This window comes from Podarcis erhardii, assembly GCF_964252035.2.
Source record: "Podarcis erhardii genome assembly, chromosome: 16".
Taxonomy (NCBI): Eukaryota; Metazoa; Chordata; class Lepidosauria; order Squamata; family Lacertidae; genus Podarcis; species Podarcis erhardii.
Window position 1 is genome coordinate 27,238,653 of NC_138514.1, and position 21,204 is coordinate 27,259,856.

The 21,204-nt window shown below is 47.5% G+C and overlaps 2 protein-coding genes across 2 annotated transcripts in view; one reads left to right on the forward strand and one right to left on the reverse strand.

Annotated features, from left to right (window-relative positions):
* Positions 1–21,204, forward strand: part of LOC309331411 (uroplakin-3b-like) — a 178,405-nt gene that overhangs the window by 50,301 nt on the left and 106,900 nt on the right. The gene's annotated exons all lie outside the window — the stretch shown is intronic.
* YWHAG (tyrosine 3-monooxygenase/tryptophan 5-monooxygenase activation protein gamma) overlaps positions 11,011–21,204 on the reverse strand; it is a 28,240-nt gene continuing 18,046 nt past the window's right edge. Inside the window, exon 2 of the mRNA XM_081843649.1 lies at positions 11,011–14,637. Coding sequence (XP_081699775.1) covers positions 13,981–14,637 — 657 coding nt within the window. The 3' untranslated portion in view covers positions 11,011–13,980. The remainder of the gene's footprint in view (positions 14,638–21,204) is intronic.

Sequence of the window (21,204 nt, forward strand, 5' to 3'; positions counted from 1 at the left end):
GAGTGCTGTGTACTGTTCTGGTCGCCTCACCTCAAAAAGGAGTTGGAAAAGGTTCAGAAAAGGGCCAGCCAAATGGATAGAGGAAAAGGCCGTCCCCCCTTTCATAACACCAGAGCTTATGGACATCCCATGAAGGCGAATGTTGGAAAGTTCAAGCCAGACAAAAGAAAGGCCTTCTTCACACAGCGCATAGTTAAACTGTGGAACTTGTTTCCTCAGGAAACAGTGGTGGCCACCAACCTCGACAGCTTTAAAAGAGGACTGGATAAGTTATTGGAGGAGAAGGCTATCAGCCATGACGGCTCTGCTCTGACTCCAAGATCAGAGGCCGCAATAATTCTGAATATTGGTTGCTGGAAATCGCAGGAGGGCAAACAGCTCTTGAATTCAAATCCTGCTTGCGGGTTTCCCACAGGCATGTTTGTTCACTAGGAGAACAGGATGCTGGACACAACAGGCCATTGGTAAAATTTGCATAACAATGCACATATTAGTGAAAACAACATACGGAAATGCATTACAGTAAAGAAAATTGATCTGCAAAAACTAAAATGCTGGTGCATATTCTTGTTTTTTTAACTAAATCAGAAATTGATGTGGAGGTGAACTTTAAACAGGAATAACAAAAACCTGAGAGAAATAATACGGAAAGGTTTGCATATCCTTAGTAGCAGCCCTACATAAGCATGAGAGGCCAGGGTTGAAAACCCCACAAAGCTATAAAGCTCACTGGGCCAATCACTGCCTCTCAACCTGGCCTACCTCACAGGGTTATTGTGATGATTAACTGAGGAGGGGAAAGAACCATGTGTGCCACATCGAGTTCTTTGGGGGGGGGGAGGATGGGATGTAAATGCCATCAACCAACCAATTCAAATAGTAAATAATTGCTTTCACCTATCCAATAATGGTTTGGCATTTTCCAGGGCTTGAATTATTTCAGGGTGGTGGTTGCAGAGCAGTGCGTCCTCTTTATTTTCCTAATATCCTACTCTTTACTGGAATGTTGGGGGGGTGTTGTTTGGGGGTTTCGAAATGTCACCGCTGAAAACTTTAATCTGACATAGCCGCATTGTTTGCGCACAAAGCGCATGCTTGTTTTCTTTCATTCAGAGGGTCTGTATGTGTGTATGTGTGTGTTGGGGATGTTCACACTTGTCCGGATAAGAAAGGAGAATGCATTGCCATTGTGTTAGTTTATTGTGTCATTTACTGCCTTGTGTCCGGTGTGGGGGGTGTGTGTGTGTCCTTTTAAAGGGCAGGCAGGGAGAGGAGAAAAGAAACCGGGAGGAAAATATCCTGCCCAGATAAAATCCGCACATGCTGTCTGTAGTGCTCTCTTTGACGGCAAGGCAATGGTTGTTAGGCCGGCCCAGAGACGCAAACCTGCATCTCTTGGGCTCGTTGCTACGCAACAGTGGAGGCTTCTGGGTAGCCACCGTTCCTGATGAGATGCAGTTAAGAGATCTTCATATCATACCCTACAACACTTCTCCAATGAAAACAGTGACGTCCTACTCCATAATAATAATAATAATTTTATTATTTATGCCCCCGCCCCTCCTCATGTGACAGGCTTGCCCTCAGCCACTCTGGGCTGCTTCCAACCTCTATGAAAACATAATGAAACATCAGACATTTTTTAAAAAAACTTCCCTATACAGTGGTACCTCGGGTTACATAAGCTTCAGGATACATACGCTTCAGGTTACAGACTCCGCTAACCCAGAAATATTACCTCAGGTTAAGAACTTTGCTTCAGGATGAGAACAGAAATCGTGCTCCGGCAGCGCGGCAGCAGCAGGAGGCCCCATTAGCTTAAGTGGTGCTTCAGGTTAAAAACAGCTTCAGGTTAAGAACAGAGCTCCGGAACAAATTAGGAACTTAACCTGAGGTACCACTGTATAGGGCTGCCTTCAGATGTCTTCTGAAAGTTGTCGAGTTACTTACCTCCTCGGCTTGAGGGTCGCATAATTCCATACCCTCCCAAAAATTCTCTAGTGAAAATAAGGGCATCCTAAGGAAAAGTGGGGGGGGGGGACATTTCAGGATCAAATCGGAAACCTGGATGGCTTCTGCGAATCCGGGACTGTCCCTGGAAAATAGGGACACTTGGAGGGACTGTATATCCCATGTTAGGGCGTCTGCACACAAATATCAAACCTCTCTCCATGAAGGCCCCCCAGAGTTAAACTATGGAACTCACTCCTGCAGGAGAAATAAGGCTATTGGTGGCCACTAGCCAGGGCGGCTGTGCTGCCTCTGCAGTTGGAGGCAACTATGCTTCTGAATGCCAGTTGCTGGAAATGGCAGAAAAGAGGCAGAGTGCTCTTGTGTTCGAATCCTGCTTGCTGTTTTCCCACAGGCAACTGGTTGGCCCCTCAGTGAACAGGATGTGGATTAAATGGGCCACTGGCCTGATCCATCAGGAACTCTGATTATTTTTATTCCTTGAACCAGGAAGCATGTAAGAGCCATGGGATTTCACCCCTTTTTTCCCCAAATAAGCCATATTTAGAGGGGGTGGTGGAAAATCTGCTCTGCTCCACATCTGCTTAAAGCCACATTTTCCTTTGTGCCGCGGGAGGCCCTCTGCACATGCTCAGGGGCCCACTGTTCAAGCAGTGCCTCTTCAAATCTGCAGGCCCCTCGGGGCTCACCAGGAGTGTCTTTGCCTCCAAATCACACTGTCTCCAGATGCTCATCTCGGGACACACTTCCCGGCTTCCAAAAGCCGCCTCTTAATTTCAGAAGTCCAGATGGTGGACTTAGCTGGGGCGTTTTGACCCGGCGGGCCTTAATACAGGATGTGACTGACGGCCTGGGCTTGACCCAGCTGCAGTTACATAAAGCCCCACATGCATGCAGCAGGCGCAGGAAAATATGTGTGAACTCTCTCTTCCTCCCCCCCCTCCCCAAATCCTTCTGCCACAAGGCACGAGGTGGGGGGGGGAGGCTCTCCCTCCTCCCCAATTTGTTCCAGCCTTAGCAACAGACTGGTGATTTGGCAGCCAGCTGCTAGCTCCCTCTCCCTCATTGGCTGCCGAGATTGCGCAGGGATTGGCCACAAGCAATGTGTGCGAGTGTGCTTGCACACTGGGAATTGTGTGTCAGGCCCAGAACAAAGGGCGTGGCAGGCTGGGAGGCTGCTGCAATTGCAGTCCTCCTCGTCCCAATGCAGATTTCCGAGGGATCAGGCCGGACTCCGGAGCTGCCGCGCTGCACCAGAGATGTGGCGCAGAGCAGGATGTGCCCCTCTGGGGACGGAGGGTGGGCAAACCAGCAGAAAAGGCTTGGCTGCGATGCTGTCTGTGCTCTCTCGCTCTCCAGCACTTCACAGATGGAAACAGGAATATTCCTCTGTGCTGGTAACAGCTGAAGGCTCTTTTCTGACAGCCCAGATGATGGTCCTTGATTGCCCAGCAAAGCTCCTGCGCTGGACCAGTTTTTAAAGGACAAGTGTCCTTTGCACACTTGGGCAAGGTGGAAGGAAGGAAGGAAGGAAGGAAGGAAGGAAGGAAGGAAGGAAGGAAGGAAGGAAGGAAGTCTGGGCTGCATCTGTCTCTTTGACAGCACCTAGACAGGCTAGTGAAGCTCTTTCAGGACAGGGCCATAAACTGCATCACCTACCAATTGTAGAATTGATGGGCTGGAAGGGACTCCAAGGGCCATCTATTCCAACCCCATGCAATGCAGGAATTGCAGCTGAATAATCCCTGACAGATGGCCATCCAACTCCCATTTTAAAATCCTCCAGTGAAGGACATTCTGCTACCTTCTGAGGGAATCCTTTCCATGGTCAGACAGCTTTACTTACCCTCAGAAAGTTCTTCCTGTGCATCAATTTGCTCTTCAGGCACAGATATATCAGCCAGTTTAAAAGTTTGAGCTTTTTTTAAAAAAAAAATTATTGAAGTGAATCAAACAAATCAATAAAGGTAAAAGGTGAAGGGAAAGGACCCCTGGATGGTTAAGTCCAGTTGACTATGGGGTGCGGCGCTTCAGGCCAAGGGAGCTGGCATTTGTCCACAGACAGCTTTCTGGGTCATGTGGCCAGCATGACTAAACCTCTTCTGGCACAATGGGACACAGTGATAGAAGCCAGAGTGCACGGAAATGCCGTTTACCTTCCCACCACAGTGGTACCTATTTATCTACTTGCACTGGTGTGCTTTTGAACTGCTAGGTTGGCAGGAGCTGGGACAGAGCAACGGGAGCTCACCCCGTCGTGGGGATTCAACCACCGACCTTCTGATTAGCAAGCCCAAGAGGCTTGGTGGTTTAGACCACAGCGCCATCCGCTCCCTTTTTAAACAAATCAATACAATAAAAACAATAGAAGTATCCAAAAGCAGCGCAGTACAGTCATACCTTGGGTTACAAATGCTTCAGGTTGCGTTTTTTCAGGTTGCAGACCACCAAAACCCAGAAGTATCGGAACTGGTTACTCCCGGGGTTTGGCGGTCACACATGCGCAGAAGCGCAACCCCCGCGTGCGCAGAGGTGCTGCTGTGTGTTGCGAACGCCATGGGTTGCGAACGTGCATCCCGCACAGAGCACATTCACAACCCAAACATCCACTGTATATGCAGGACTTAATACTAGGCGTGCGTTTCTATTGAGTTTACAGCCCACCTTTCCCAATGAGCTCACGGTGGCGCACATGACTCTCCTCCTCTCTTCCCCATCTGACAACAACCCTGTGAGGTAGGCATGGTTGAGCAGAAGGGAGTGTCCCAAGGTCACCCAATGAGCTTCATGGCTGAGTGGGGATTCAAACCCTGGTCTCTCCCAGGTCCTGGTCTGACACTCTCACCACTCAAGTCCATTCAGAAAGTGCTGATTTGTACGTTGTACTGTAGGGAATGAGTTCTGTGTGTCTGCATTTGCTGCAGACAGGATAAAATCCCACCAAAAAGCATACAATTTATCAGGGTCCTCCAAGCCTTATATAATTTATTAGTCTCCCCTCACTTATTATTATTATTTATTGAATTTATATACCACCCTATACCCTGATGCTAAACTCCACATATTTTTTATACCAAAGGAAAAGTTGCATGTCCTGTAAGATTTTCCATTTTTGAGGGGCAACTGAAGTCCTGGCAGCCGCCATCGTCCTGTTCCTGAAACCTTGCAGCTGATTGTCCCATGCATTTAGCAAACAGAACTGTGGTGAAATTGGAATGGGGTGTTTGAGTGCTTTGACCATTGACTGACAAACCATTATCCAGAATTTGAATACCTGTGGGCAGAAAAGGGGTCTCTTTTTCCACAGCTAAAACACTGGCATTGCCGATTGTAACCCTGAGCTCATTAGACCTAACAAATTCCAACTTATGGCCTGGTGCAGGCAGCAAAAAAGAGGATGGGGAGTTTGTCAAGTGCCTTTGCCAGCTGATCAGCCTGTGACACCTGGCTGATTAGTTTTTAATCCTCTAGGTAAAGGTAAAGGGACCCCTGACCACTAGGTCCAGTTGTGGCCGACTCGGGGGGTTGCGGTGCTCATCTCGCTTTATTGGCCGAGGGAGCCAGCATACAGTTTCCAGGTCATGTGGCCAGCATGACTAAGCCGCTTCCGGCGGACCAGAGCAGTGCACGGAAACGCCGTTTACCTTCCCGCCGGAGCAGTACCTATTTATCTACTTGCACTTTGATGTGCTTTCGAACTGCTAGGTTGGCAGGAGCAGGGACCGAGCAATGGGAGCTCACCCCGTCACAGGGATTCGGAGCACCGACCTTCTGATTGGCAAGTCCTAGGCTCTGTGGTTTAACCCACAACGCCACCCGCATCCCTCTAGGCCAGTTGCCAAATGGGAGGGTGGGCAAGCAGTTTCCTTCCCCATCTGATTTCCTCATGCCTGTTATTTTATTTTTAATAGTTGACATGTGTGTGCTTTTAATGCTTTGCTGATTCGATAGCTCAGTTGGTTAGAGCATGGTATTGACAGCACCAAGGTTGCAGGTTCAATCCCCATACGGGACAGCTGCATATTCCTGCATTGCAGGGGGTTGGACTAGATGATCCTCAGGTTCCCTTCAAACTCTACAATTCTATGATTTGCCCAGACCCCCCTTGCCTGCCTTCTTACTTAAAAGCAGTCAGGAGTTGGCTCTGCCTGTCATTATCTCTTGCACCCCCTACTGGTGGCCTCCCTGCTTTTCACCCTATCAATCCCAATGGACACCGGATGGAGGTAGTAATATTTAGGGGTGGGGGCTGTAGCAAGCATGTACCGGTATTCTTAATCAAAGAGGGCTCTTCTGCTCAGGACCATTGCTGTCAACTTTTCCCTTTTCTTGCAAGGAATCCTATTCGAAATAAGGGAATTTCCCTTTAAAAAAGGGAAACGTTGACAGCTATGCTCAGGACCAGGTCCTGCTTGTGGAAGATGGGGCTCGTCAACCTGGGAATGGAGCCCATTTAGGAGAAGGAAAACTGATCTGAAACCTGCACTGCCTTGCAGGATATATTTGGGAGAAGGAAAGGCACAAATCCAAATATTTGGCAGCCAAGCTGCCAAATGGACACATTACTCTGCTTTCCTTTGGACCACAAGGCCAAGAGGGGTGGGGTCTTGTTTTCTGGGCAGCCCCGGACCTACATGCACACTGCTGCCCAGGCTTGCACCCGAGGAGGTAACCTCTGTGCTGCTAACGCAGTAGATCAGTTACCACCTCACTCTCTGCAGGACAGAGGTGCGCTCGAGGGTGCCATTTCAGTAGCAGCCTGTAGGTGGCAGCGCCGCCGAGCAGACGCCAGGCGGGGATTGGAAGCTGATGCTGCTGCAGCAGCAGCCAGGAGCTCCCTTGCCGTGCAGGAGAGGTGAAGCGGGCGAAGTGCGCCTGCGCAGCTGGAAGGGAGGGGGATTTCTGCATTGCAGCGAGGTCCGTTTTGCAAGAAACTGGGGGTCGGAAGGACCCCATGTAAAGCGAGGCACGGAAAAGGAGCTGGCAGCAAGCCTCAGATCCCAGGACAAGCACATCCATCTCCCCATGGTGATATCATTAATTAAATTTGTTTTTTGGCGGTCCCTTCTGTAACAAGAGGCAGAAACCCAACAGGTGTAGCTTTCCTCTCCGTGCGATTCCGAGCTGTGTGTGTGTGATGGCATGGAAAGCGCTTCTGCAAAGAATCTCTCTCTCCCTCTCCCTTTTTATCCCTCCGAACAGCACTGCGAAGGACGTTCAGCTGGGTGACAGTGACTGGCCAAAGATCAAGAAGTCAATTTTCATGGTTAAGTGGTCCTAGTTCTGCACCTTATTAGCCTATTCAAGTGGTGGCGGGAGGGAGATTCAGAAGAAGGTCAAATGCTGGCAGAAGTCCCCAACAGCATGTAACACCTGTGCTCAGAGACCCAGAGTCATATAACGCTTGTTCCATGTTTGTAAGAAATCAAACTTGGCAGCACCCACACTTTGGAATTCCCTGCCTATTGAAATCAGCTAGGTGCCTTCTGTTTGGCACCTGCTAAAAACATTTTTCTTTAGGGCAAGCTGACCCAGACATGTAGAATGTTGGCATGTGTCATAATCTGGTTTTTAGCTCACTCCACTGTCAAACGGCTCTTACCATCAGTAAGTTCGTCCTGATGTTTAGTCAGAATCTCCTTTCTTGTAACTTTCAAGTTACTGGTTCAAGTCCTACCCTACAGAGCAGAAGAAACCACGAGAAAACAAAGCAGTTTCCCAGACTTCTGCCCACTCCAGTTATCTTCCAACAGCGGCAAGCTGGTACCCATTAGGACTTGTAGGATGGAAGACCAACAGTATGAGAGCCAACAACAGGCTCCCTGGTGGGTTGTAAGAAGACAGGGCGGGCAGGACTGGGGGCATAGGGCCCCATTTTCCTTGGTTTCAGCCTCCACCTGTCCAGTTTCTCAACACCCTTCCCAAAACATGGTGCCAACAACTGGACACAGTACTCCCAATTCTAGCCTGACTGGTGCAGAATTGGCTAGAACTATGACTTTTCACGATGTAGACAATTGGTTTAATGAGGTCCATTGGTTGCCTTTAGGTCAGTTAATATGTGAAGCATATCCAGATGTTGTTGGACTCTGGCTCCCATCATCCATAGCGAGTGCGGCCCCTGGAACTGCACAATGGGAGTTGTGACCCTGCAGCACCTCAATCTTTACCAGTGCTTCAGCACATATAAACTTCAGAAGCGCCTATGATGCTGGAAGACTTACCAGTACATGTTTCCAGAAATACAGGCGCATCCTCTAAGAGTTACCAGGGGTGTGTGGGGAGAGAAGGTGCCTGTGCTGTTAACTCAAGCTTTTGAATGGGTTGTGACTAACATATGCAGCTGCACCCTGGCATTTCGCTTAGCCCGTGCTGCAGAAATGGTGACTCACCATTTTTTTAAAGTCTCTCTGTGCAGCAGCAATCATAAGACTGTAAGACAATCCTGGCTGCTGGATCAGACCAGGAGCCAGAACTGTGCCTTGACTCACTGGCTCTGCAAAGGAGACAACCGGGAGTGGAAAGTTTACACTTCACAGCCCCAGAATGGAAAACTAAAAACAGAAATCCATGGCCCTTGGGTGCCCTCTCAAGAGGTTTCCCCAGAGACATTCCTCCTTAAATCTGATAGAGATCCTCAGATCTGATAGAGAACAGGGGCAGGAAATCTGTAGACTCCAATTTCAATCAGCCTCCAACTTACACAGGCAAGACTGAAGGCAGACCACTCCTCTGAAACCTGCTCTGGTTTTGGTGAACATCAAGCCTGTGCATAGAGACCCACAAAACCTTTAAGGGGGGGTGGGCATCTATGGCCCTCCAGATGTTGTTGAATTACAACTCCCATCATCCCCAGGCAAGGCGTTGAGAGCCCAACCACATCTACAGAGAGCCATCGCGTGAGAAGCGAGCCAGCAGTAAATCACACTGTGCAAATTGGAGTGAAGTCTTTATTGGCAAAGACATGATCAACACAGGAGTGTCAGGCCTAATGAGCCCAGCAACTTAGTTCCACTAGGTCTTGCCTCTATGAAGCAGTTGCTGAGACTCTCAGTTGGTCCCCGCCTCTCCATAGCTGCCTAAGTCTTCCTCCTCTCCAAAAAATGTTCCAAGCAATCAGAGACTGCATCTGTGCATCAGTAATCTCTCTTCAGCCCTTTTCATGCCTCTTCTGATCCTGGGACACGAAGGGAAGAGGAGCTTGTTGCAGGAGGGCGATAAACCAGTGACTCTTCCCCAACCTAACTCATCTCTGCCTCTTGGCCTCCCTCCTCTCCTGCTTCAGCTTCTGCCTCTGATTCTGGACTTCTCTCTGCCCGGACTCTCCCAGCTCACTAAGCCCTGTTGCTCCTTCAGCTTCTGACACCTCCTCCCCACAGTCTTCTCCCTCTGACCGCTCATCGTCATCCTACCAACACTCCCTGCGCTCTGAGCCTTCTTCCCCTGGGGGTTCCCCAGCTGGTTCCTCCCACCATTCCTTTGCGTCCAACCAGTCCATGACGCATAGGTCCCGTTTCTCCTCTAAGGCAATGCCATCAACACCCTTGAATGACATGCCAGCAGTGCTACAGCTGCATTGTCAACTAATCTAACCTAGTCCAGCACGGATTTCCCAGTTTAAATGGGCTGCGTGGACGTGATGGAGATGCAGCGGTGGCAGAATTGATACCTGCCAGATCTTCTCCAAGCAAGTGTCTGCTCAGGTGGCAAGATAAATGTTAGGAGTAAGCCACACATTTGTTTATCCCCAATCAACCTACATAACGTTCAGGCAAGGCTTGGTATTTAAACTACTCTTGCATATATGAAGTGTCCACCACAATCAACACCCTTTATATCCAACCGTCCACTGAATGGACAAGCTACCGCCAATGAACATCTGCTTTTTGATGGCATTTAGCCACCCGTGTCCTGAACCATTGTTCCCTGCTCCATCTTATCTGGCATGCAGAGTTTCCTGGGTTCAATCCCCAGCAGCTCCAGGCAGGGCTTGGAGGGACTCCCTGCCAGAAAACCTGGATAATTCCAGATGGGCCATAGCTCTGACTCAGTTCAGTATAAGGTAGCATCCTATTTGAAAGCCAGTGTGGTGCAACAGGTAGGGTGTTGGACTGGGATCTGCAAGGCCAGGGTTCAAATACTCACTTGGTAATTAATAATAATAATAATAATAATAATTGGCAAGCCCAATGAGGCTCAGTGGTTTAGACCACAGCGCCACCCGCCTCCCTAATAATAATAATAATAATATTTATATGCTGCCCATCTGACTGGATTGCCTCAGCCATTCTGGGTGGCTCCCAACAAAATATTAAAAACACAATAAAGCACCAACCATTAGAAACCTCCCTTAACGGGGCTGCCTTCAGATGGGGTGTGGGAGAACCATATGCCTTGAGCTCCTTAGAGGAAAAAGGTGGGCTATAAATGCAATAAACAGTAGTATATTTAAGACAAAGCATTCACTCCATAGCTGAATGGGTTGCTGAATGCCTTGGAAATCCTATGTTTCGGCTCCCGAACGATCGAAAACCAGGAGTTAGTGTTCCGGTTTCCGAACGATTTTCGGAAGCCAAACGTCCGACACGGCTTCCGATTGGCTGCAGGACGCTCCTTGGTTTTCGAACAGTTGTGGAAGTCGAACAGAGTCCGAGGACGCATTCTGTTCAAGAACCAAGGTACGACTGAATTCTAATTCAGGCTAAGTGGCCAAAGCACCTTGGTAGGCTTTCAAGGAGAACAGGTTGCAACACCACATGTCAGAGGTACTTTATAGGAACAGAATACTGCCAAACTGGGTTCCATAATCAAGAAGAACATATTAAGAATCGTGGGGTTCCTACTTCCTACCATTTCACTACAGTGGACCCCTTCATACAGACCTCCAAGCCTGGGCTGCAGCTTACGAGATCCTGCATACAGAGCGTATTCTGCACTCAACAGGATCTCGCTGCAGCCAGACAGATTCCCAGACACACGCCCATTCACAGCTGCCAAGAATAAAGCAGATTCCAACACAAAGACCAAATAGCACTGACATCAGATCTGTAAGTTTATTTGCTCAATGTACGACGGCTACATAATGACTCACATTCATGATATTCCATCACTGAGGAAAACTGCTAAGAATGGTCCGTGTGTGAAATAATTCCTTACAGAAACACGGAGTTGGAAAAATAATCACTGATTAGACCTTAAAAAGAGTTCACTGCATAACATGACAGAAAAGCACAAACAAAGGCTCATTCGAAGAACATAGTCATTTTTCCCCTACACTGTAATAGTTATAATTTCACCATGACGAACACCAGACATTAAGATTAAGCTAACACTGGTGTTTTCTTTTGCTTTCCTTTTTTTAAAAAAAATCATATATAATTGCATGTCACTATAGCAACATCCATAACAGATCAGTTTCGTTACGATCACTATTTGGTAGAGCAAACTTTTACCCCCAAAAAAGGAAGGGAAAAAAATAGGAGGAAAATAAATAAATTAAAAAACTTTAAAAAATTGTTGAAGACTATTTGTCATAGGAATACATAACATCTACAGTATAAGTTAATAAATTTCAAGCTACTTTATAGAAATACAACACCAGCATGCACAATATTGTATCAATAGAATAATGGAGCAGTTATTCATTTCACTGGAGAGACAGTTATCATATAGGCAAGTGCATTTCCTTAACAAAACAAAACAAAACAAATCGAAAGAAACCATTCAAGCTGCTCACAAGTCCCCACCCCACCCGCGACTCCGTAGGTTTTAGCCCTCTTGTGCGATCTTTTCCCCCCTGCATAAAGTTTTCCTAAAGCAGCCAGAGCAAAAATAAAAAATAAAAATCATCATCATCATCATCATCATCATCAAGAAAAGGTTTTGTAATTCCAGTAAATCACTTCCAATTCAAAGCCAGGGAGACTCATAGCTCACACTACATGATTGCAAACCAAACAGAAGCCTAGACATGGCCTCCAAAGTAGTCTTGCGACATTTCCTAAAAGGTTCCCGTCCGTTTACCCAGGTTGCAAGCCTCTCCCTCCTCTACTTCGATCCCACGGAACGTAAGATAAGCCATGGGATTTTGGCGTGGCTCTTTCCCCGAGATGGCTCAAAAGAATATTAATAATAATAATAATGGAAAAGTCACCGAGTGCAAACTCTCACGATGCAACGAAAGTTTTTTGTTTTTTTTAATGCAGCTGCTTGGATACTTTAATGCTGGACTTGCTAGCGTTTTGCCTGTTGTCGATTCGCTCTTAAACCCAGACAGCCTTTGGGACTCGCAGGCCACCAAAGCAGCTCACCCCCACTGCCCAAAGCATCAAACAACGTGAGCACAAAAAACCACACAGCACTGTGTCAAATGGAGTCATTCATCTCCACAAGGGGAAGACAAATGGTGTTGCACAGGGGAAGGACCCATTGGAGGCCATTCTCCTTCTATGCAGCCCCTGATGAACAAAAGCAGGCAACCAGAGAAGGAAAACCATCAATCTGTTTTCTCTCTTTTCAAAAAAAGGGTGGGTGGGTAGAAAAATGACAGAAAACGACTTGATTAGCTACCATAATTGCCTATTTTTTTCCCCTTCAAGGAATCAAGACCTGTATGTGAACGGATTCTCTACAAGTTCTAGAGTGCCTAAGGGTTGTGGGTTTTTTTTGGGGGGGGTGTTTTTTAAAAAACAAATGAACACTGGCAAGCAAGCTCTCACCTTTATGAAATTACTACATTTCCACATCATTTCACTTCGTACCACAGGCTTCCCACAGATCAGAGACCCGGCTTTAGTAAACGGGAAACCAGGGATCTGCCATAATCTTCTGGCACAGAAGGGGGGGGGTTCAGATTATAATCACAATGGCAGCATGATTCCTGCAGAAGGGGCCATGACACCTTCACCTTCTTTTAAAAAAATGGAAGAAATCAGCATGGTCTTGGAATATACCAGGTACAGTATGAGACATACAGACCTGAATTAGTCAAATTACATTACAGTTCAGCAGCTCCTCCTTTGACCAATTATATTATGAACGCTTCTTGCTGGGGGCGGCCTCTTGGGACTTTGTACTGTATAGCTGCTTACGAAGCACCCAACAGAATGGCCAACAGATGGATGTTCTTCAGGTGGCCTTTGGGCAACTGGGGAAACCGAGTCGGGTGGGTGAAGCCCATCTGCAGGTGTTAAGGTTGCAAGGGAGATGGCAAGCCAGAAAAAGCAAGCAAAAAAAGGTTTACACTCAATGGCTCGGTGTCAAAAATATGGCTGTCATGTAGAAAACACTGTTAAAACTGCAATTTAGCAATAATACTGAAAGCTGTCTCAAGCATCCTGACTAGATGGGCTCTTACGGGTTTGGAGCCTAGGACTTTCCTCCCGCTTTGAAATTATGCTGTAATGAGCGTTCCAAAAGTTCGGAGCAGATATCAGAGAGGAGACACACACAGATGCACCTCGACAACGGAAAAGGCAGGGGACATTTTAACTTGGGGGACAGATGGATGAGAAACCTTACTGGAACCACAGAACTGCTTCTCTCAAATGAACACACGCACACGCACACATACACACACAAAATTAAACCCCAACAACGAAAGAGAGGGCCATTCCATCCAAGTTAGTCATCGTCAACTTCCACGTACGCCTAGCGATTAAGATAACTTAAAAGACAGCTCCCCCTTGAATTAATAAGTCTACAGAACAGTCCATTCGCCATTGTGAGGCTGCCACAATCGAGTTACTCCATTCCACCCAAGCACAGCCAAGCCTGACCTTTCCCGCTAAGTTGTGTTTTGGCAAAAGTGTCAAAAGAGGCAATCAAAGACAGGTTGCGGGGGGAGCCTCCCTGGAAGGTCGCCCCTCCTTTTTGTGTTTTGTTTTGTTTTTTGTCCCCCTCCCCCACCCGACCCCCTCCCCCCCACACCTCGTGGGAAAACAAAATTAAAGACTGCAGTAGTAGCATCAGCGTGCGGCTGCCAGTCCATCCGGAGGGGGGGGCGGGGTCCTAGTTGTTGCCTTCGCCACCGTCGTCGTCCTGCTGGTCGCTTGTCCAGAGCGTTAGGTTATCGCGCAGGAGCTGCATGATGAGCGTTGAGTCCTTGTAGGAGTCCTCGTTGAGGGTGTCCAGCTCAGCGATGGCGTCGTCGAAGGCCGTCTTGGCCAGGTGGCACGCCTGCTCGGGGGCGTTCTGGATCTCGTAGTAGAAAACAGAGTAGTTAAGCGCCAAGCCCAGGCGGATGGGGTGAGTGGGCTGCATGTGTTCCTTGCTGATCTCGTGGGCTTCGCTGTAGGCCTTCTCGGAGGACTCCACCACCGTCGCCCTCTTCTCCCCCGTGGCCACCTCGGCCAGGTAGCGGTAATAGTCCCCTTTCATCTTCAGGTAGAAGACTTTGCTCTCGTACTGGGTCTCGCTGCAGTTCTTGATCAGGTAGTTGTCAAGCAGGCTGAGCACGTCCTGGCACACGGCCTCCAGCTCCTTCTCGATCTTCTCGCGGTAGGCCCGCACCATCTCGATCTTCTTCTCGTTGCCGTCGGCCGAGGTCTTCTGCTCGATGCTGCTGATGACCCTCCAGGAGGAGCGCCGGGCCCCCACCACGTTCTTGTAGGCCACCGACAGCAGGTTCCTCTCTTCGTTGGACAGGGGCTCGTTCAGCTCCGTCACCTGCACCAGAGAAGGGAGGACACAACAAACAGGCCCAGTTAGCTTTTGGTCCCCACACTTGAACCTGCCGCTTTCCAAAGCTCACTCCTGCTCTATGGAAAAGTCTTTCACTAGCTACCCCCAGCAGCAGATGCCATCTTAAACATCCCATACCTAGATTGCTGCCATCCTGTTAACAGAACAGGATGGAACTGGAGGGGAGGGAAGAGAGGAATTAGGAAGAATACAGGGGGTCAAAAAGCTGTTAAAGAGATCTAGGAATGATCTGTCAGGTACTTGAATACAGAAGCAACAGCTGACTCCAACTGGAAGTTTTTAAAAAGCCACACTAGTAGCTATTAAGTTACCTGCTTGACATGAGGATTTCTGCATTTGCAGTCTTTTATTCCCCATCCATCCCTCCAAAAAGAAAGAAAGAGTACAGAATAGGGCTGGGCAATATATCAATTTATCATCCCAAACCAGTTTGAAGTCCATATTGTGATATCAGTTTCATAATTTTTGACCTGGCAATATATTGTGAATCATGGGGTGGGTGGGTGTGCTATGCAAAAATCATGATGTGGGGAAAACCATGAAGCCAGCCAATGCCTCTACAGAGCTCAATCCTTATTTCAGACATCATGATATATCAGTACATGGCAATGTTTAGCCAGGGATATATCGAAGTTGAAAACCAGGTATCGCCCAGCCCTGGTACAGAACACTACATCCTGCAAGGGATGTGACCATAACCTAGAGCATTTGGAGGATAGAGGACACTACAAATACAGCCTTCAGAAGTGCAACCATTAATTTTAGGGTTAGGAGGGAAGACTTCCAGCACACTCCTTTATGTGAATAAGGCGGCACACATTTTAAAGAGCTGCCGGTAGCATGAGGCTGTAGGCGGGACTCATTTCAAAACAATGCCTGGCTGCTGTCTTGTGCTGGGACACGACATTTGCATTATGGGTTGGTGGAGGACAAGGGCTGCCATCAACATACACCCCAGCTGCCTACTGCTCTTCCCCTAACAAACCCCGCCTTGCTGGTCACAGAAGAATCACATTTTTGTTTCGAGGGATCAAGAAGAAAGCCATAAGAAACAATGATCAGCTAACAAACCTAGCCAAGCAATTGAATAATAGAATTGTAGAGTTGGAAAGGACCCTGAGGATCATCAAGTCCAACCCCCTGGGGATCAAACCTGCAACCTTGGTGTTATAGCTACACCACACACTAACCAACTGAGCCAATATCTGTAGACTCAAGATATGGGAAAGGGGGAAATGGAGGATGAAAGTTAACTGATCCATCAAATGTTTTAATGGGGGGGGGGTTCTTGAAGGGTTACAAAGGTAGCCCAGAACTATAGGACCCAGGCCTGAAAGTAGGTTGCTGAAAAATTTTAAAACACAGAAACAAAAAAACATCCATGGCAAGTATTGGGGTGGGGGGGGGAGTGGAGATACAGGAAAGAATCCAGCAAGCAAGGACAAGAATAGGCAAATAGGTTGAGAGATGGGTGTGTTCCGAGATAGGATGAATGTTGGGATTTGATGGGACAGTAAAGCCACGGAGGTCTCTTCCCACTGATTTTTAAGTTGCCCTTCATAGCATAGTTCGAGGAAAGCTGTTGTTAGTTGTTCTTTTATTAAAAAAAAAAAAAGAAGCCAACATTTGAGATGTCCAGGCTGCCAGATCCTACACTAGAAGGATCCCATGTTGACTACGTTGCAGTCAAAAAAGCTTCCTTGACCCCAAGTAAAACGAGGGACAGGGAGTTGAATTCATCATCTGCAGCTTGCTGGAGCTTAAGAAGCAAGATGTCCGATACAACTATTTCACCTAAGCAATGGCGTTCGTGCTGCAACAGGCAGCTCCCAGAGTAAAATGCCTGGCACCCTTCATTAATGCAACAAAACCCCCGCAAGAGCCCTTCCAGAAATTCACCTGCCAGCACACGGCACCAGCTCTGAGCTGCTCACCAGGCTGCCATCCCTCCAGCGCCTTCAGGAATCTCAGGTCGCTCACAGAAGGCACGTTTAGTGGGCACTGTAGAGCACAGAGATAACTTGGCAGTACCGAGTCAAGGTTGCATGTACTTCCTCTTGCAATCAGGCGCAGACATCAGCAGAGGCAGGCAGCAGGCTGCAGCCTCCAGCAAGAGCACGGAGATAGGATCTCAGTGGTGACAAGGCAAATAAATGGGAGATCATATTTAAGAATGTCACTCTGCCCCTCCAGTAATTCTGCACACAGCATCGCTCTATTTCGGGCCATGAAGCAATTAAACCTTTGCGATAATTTGGTTCAGACAGCGCTGCAGAAAGCTATTTAGAGCTCATTCGGTTTTATTTTAATTAGGCAGTCTTAAAGCCATGCTTCAAGGGGACATCGCCTCTTGGCAGTTAACCTGGTCAAAAAGCAAAACGTGGGCATCTCTGCAGCCTGGAAAAGGACATTTTAGGTGTGGCGAGTTTTACATGAAGCGGTCTTTCCCACTTTGGATACCCCTGAAAGATCCACGGTCTCCTGGTCTTCAGGGACAACGCAGAAGGTCACGGCCATATTCCAGAAGCAAGTCCAAGGCACAGGCTATTAGTGGTAGCACCTCCAGCTAGCGGTTTGCTCTGGGTACCATCTAGATTACTTGAGAATGTGTGCCACAATGGCCTTCCTGGAAACAACTGCAAAATCTGAATAAGTTTTGTTCTTAGCTTGAAGCAGGAACTTAAATCTCCAGCTCCTTAAAGCTGGACAGCAGCAACTGGGCCGCAGAGATTTGTTTTGTAATTGCATTTTATTTATTGAACAGGATTCATAGAATGCTTGATCATCCTTAACTTCCAAGAGATTTACAAAAAATATAAAACGTTCATTAAGAAGACTGGGGTAGGGGGGAGAAACCAACCATTAAAAGCAAGTTAATTTAAAATGTATCAAAATAATAACAAGTAAAATAACCAGCAGCTATTAAATATGTATATAATAGAATACAATTACATGTTTAAATCACAGCATGTTCAATTTATGCAGGGATAATTTGTGCTGCCTTCGGGTTATTACGAAGTGTGGCTGTTTTCCAGTTGTATTCATAGTGGTGGTTCTCGTAATGGTTTACCCGTGAGAAAAAGCAAATATGAGGTGACATGATAGAAGGGTATAGAATCATGGCATGGAGAAAGTGGATAGAGGAAAGTTTTTCTCGCTCTCTCCCAACACTAGAAGAACTCACGGACATCCGACAAAGCTCAATGTTGGAAGACTCAGGACGGACAAAAAAGAAAGCGCTTCTTCGCACAGCGCAGAGTTAAATTATGGAACTTGCAGCCACAAGAAGCAGGGATGGGCCACCAACTTGGATGGATTTAAAAGAGGATTATACAAATTCATGGAGCAAAGAGCTATTGGTGGCTATAAGGCCACCATGGTTATGCTCTGCCTCCACAGCTGGAGGCGAAAATTCTGCTGGAAACTGGTTGCTGGAAACCACTGGAGGGAAGAGGGCGCTTGTGCCTGGGTTTGTGGGTTTTCCCACTGACCACTGTGAGAACAGGATGCTGGACTATTAGGGCCTTTGGTCTGTTCTAACAGGCCCTAACAATGTTCCTAATAAAACTTACATCTAATACCCACAGGAAATAATGGCTCTTGGCATACAGGTAACTGACTCCCTGGCAATGGAGGTTGCCAGGTTCTACAGCTGATAGCAGGTTTGAGATGTCACAAAGGAGAAAGGATCAAGGCAACCCCACCCTATCGGTAACCTATAAAAGGGCAGGAGCCCAACCTCCTATAGCCTGTCCCAAAGTTTTCATGGTGCAGCTGAAGAGAGATGCACGCCACATATACCTCTCGCTGTTCTAGCTACCATATTCTCCTAAGCAAAATCATGGCTCGTCTCCGCAAGCAGTAGGGTCAGTGTTAGATCCACAAAGTGGCACGGAGGCGGCATTCAAGTGTGAGATTCAGATTGCCAGTTCATGTGGAAAAGGCTTCAAGTTTTCTTCCACCGCCTACCACCTTAATAGGTACATGCACTGTCTTGGAATTCATATTATCTAGGATTAGACAAGCCATTCATCATCTGCTCCACAAGCCCTCGGAAGGCAACCTTGCTCCCATTCACATAGGTGAATTAAATCTGTTCATTTTCTCACCCCGGCCATATTTCATAAGCCAGTGTCAAAGCTTCACAACAGACTGTGTGCTTGAGCATTCTGACCACCACCACCCCGGCCTCCTTTCTCTGCCCATAACTGCGAGACAGCCACTGGAAAAACTGTGTTAAGGGAATCTTGGCCAACAGCACAGAAGCAAGGACTGTGCACATTAATCCACTGGATTTCATTTTATACAGGGAGAGCACTGGAATGAAGGTAAATGTCTAACCAATAAAACAGGAATGTGAAGACAGGTGGAAGCACACATGGTTTGGTTGTTGCCACCAAATCCAGATATTTGGAAGGCAGGCAGCAACCTTGTGACTTTGTGCTGAGTTTAGAAGAAGAAGAGTTTGATATTTGATATGCTGTTTTATCACTACCCTAAGGAGTCTCAAAGCGGCTAACAATCTCCTTTCCCTTCCTCCCCCACAACAAACACTCTGTGAGGTGAGTGGGGCTGAGAGACTTCAAAGAAGTGTGACTGGCCCAAGGTCACCCAGCAGCTGCATGTGGAAGAGCGGGGAAGCGAACCCGGTTCACCAGATTATGAGTCTACCGCTCTTAACCACTACACCACACTGGCTCTTTGGGTTTCCGGGACCCAAAAATGCGTACTGAGCAAGCTGTAACCTCCCCGCAGGCAAGGGCAGCACAGGCAAGGGAAGAATCTTCTAAGTAAGGGACTCCACTGCTTTGCAAGGATGCTTGTGGATGCTGCACCTGTCTGCATCTTCAAAAGCCACCCCTTTCGATCTCTCTGCAGCAGCCATTTTTGCCCACACTATTTAGACACACTATTGTCTAGAGATCACAAGCCATCTTCAGCGGAACCTTTCCTGAAGGCATTCTGCCTAACAATGCTGTAAGCCCAAGGAAAGACTTGTGTCACTTCTGTCTCCTAACAAAGGGGCCAGGATGCAGATGGCATCAAATCTGTAGATGGCAGCAGTGGGGACTTCGGATTCATAGGCTACTGCCAATGAAATTACCGTATTTTTTGCACCATAACACTCACTTTTTTCCTCCTAGAAAGTAAGGGGAAATGTCTGTGCGTGTTATGGAGCGAATGCCTGCGGGTGGCGGGGGGGATCTGCTGCAGTCATGAGCAGAGGATCCATGGTTCCCCTTCCTTCCCTCCTCCATGGTTACAAAGCATGGATCCACATGGATCCTCAGGATTTTTGCATTGGGCTACTCCAAACTCACTGTCAGATCACATGTCTGTGGCCACAGCATGAACCATAAAAATCATATATCCACTATTTTGTTTAGAATATTTTTTTTCTTGTTTTCCTCCTCAAAAAACTACGTGCGTGTTATGGTCTGGTGCGTGTTATAGAGCGAAAAATATGGTACATTCAAGAGACTGATGGAATTCAAGCAGGGCACCAAATGGCACCTTAAACCTAGGTTACGCTTGCCACAGCAGAATGTCTATTTGTCAGGGGGCTGGAGTAAATGACCCTTGGGGTCCCTTCCAGCGCTGTGATTCTATGATCTCAACTACATTGCAGGACTGTAGCTTGCTCTTACAACTATTCACTTGTCCCGGTATGCAAGAAATAGAAATGGAAATGGTATTAGCGATATGAACAAAGGCAGAGGTTTTTAAAACTGTGATCACCAACCTGGTGCCCAGAAATCTCCACGTAGTCACAATTGGACCCACGCCAGTTGGACCTACTGCAAAACGCACCTGGAGAATTTCGGACACTGATTTCAAGGTATCGCTTTCATCAGCCACAAACAGCTTCGATTACATGTGCCTTTTCCTCATGGTAAAAGGATAGGTCTACATAATGTAGAAAATGTAGTTCTGAAGTTCTCCATGAGCATAAAGGTGCTCTTAATACTATCAGCTATGCCAAATGCATCCTAGATCCAACCCCCTTCATTGCACTTTGATGGAACGCCCAGTTCAAGCTAACAAAATGTTGGGTGCCCCTGATGCAGAAGTTATTGGGGGGAGGGGGAGAGGGGAATCATGCAGGATATAAGTTGCTACAGCCATATGGCATCAGAATGTCCAGCCCTGCTCGATCAGGCCAAAACTTCCTGTTCTCCCAGTGGCCAAATAGAAGTCATAATTCCAAGCAACTGCTATTCAGAGGCATTATGCCTCCAACAGTAAAGGAACACCATGGAGAACTGGGCTATCTATCAAGTTACTAGTCATGATGGCTGTTGGAGCCTGATCTACAGTGGTACCTTGGCTCCCGAACAAATCATCTCCCAAACGCCGCAAACCCGGAAGTGTTCCAGTTTGCGAACGTTTTTTGGAAGCCGAATGTCCGACGTGGCTTCCAACTGAGTGCAGGAAGCTGCTGCAGCCAACTGGAAGCTGCACCTTGGCTTCTGAATGGTTTCGGGAGCTGAACCGACTCCCGGAACAGATTTAAGTTCCGACAACCAAGGT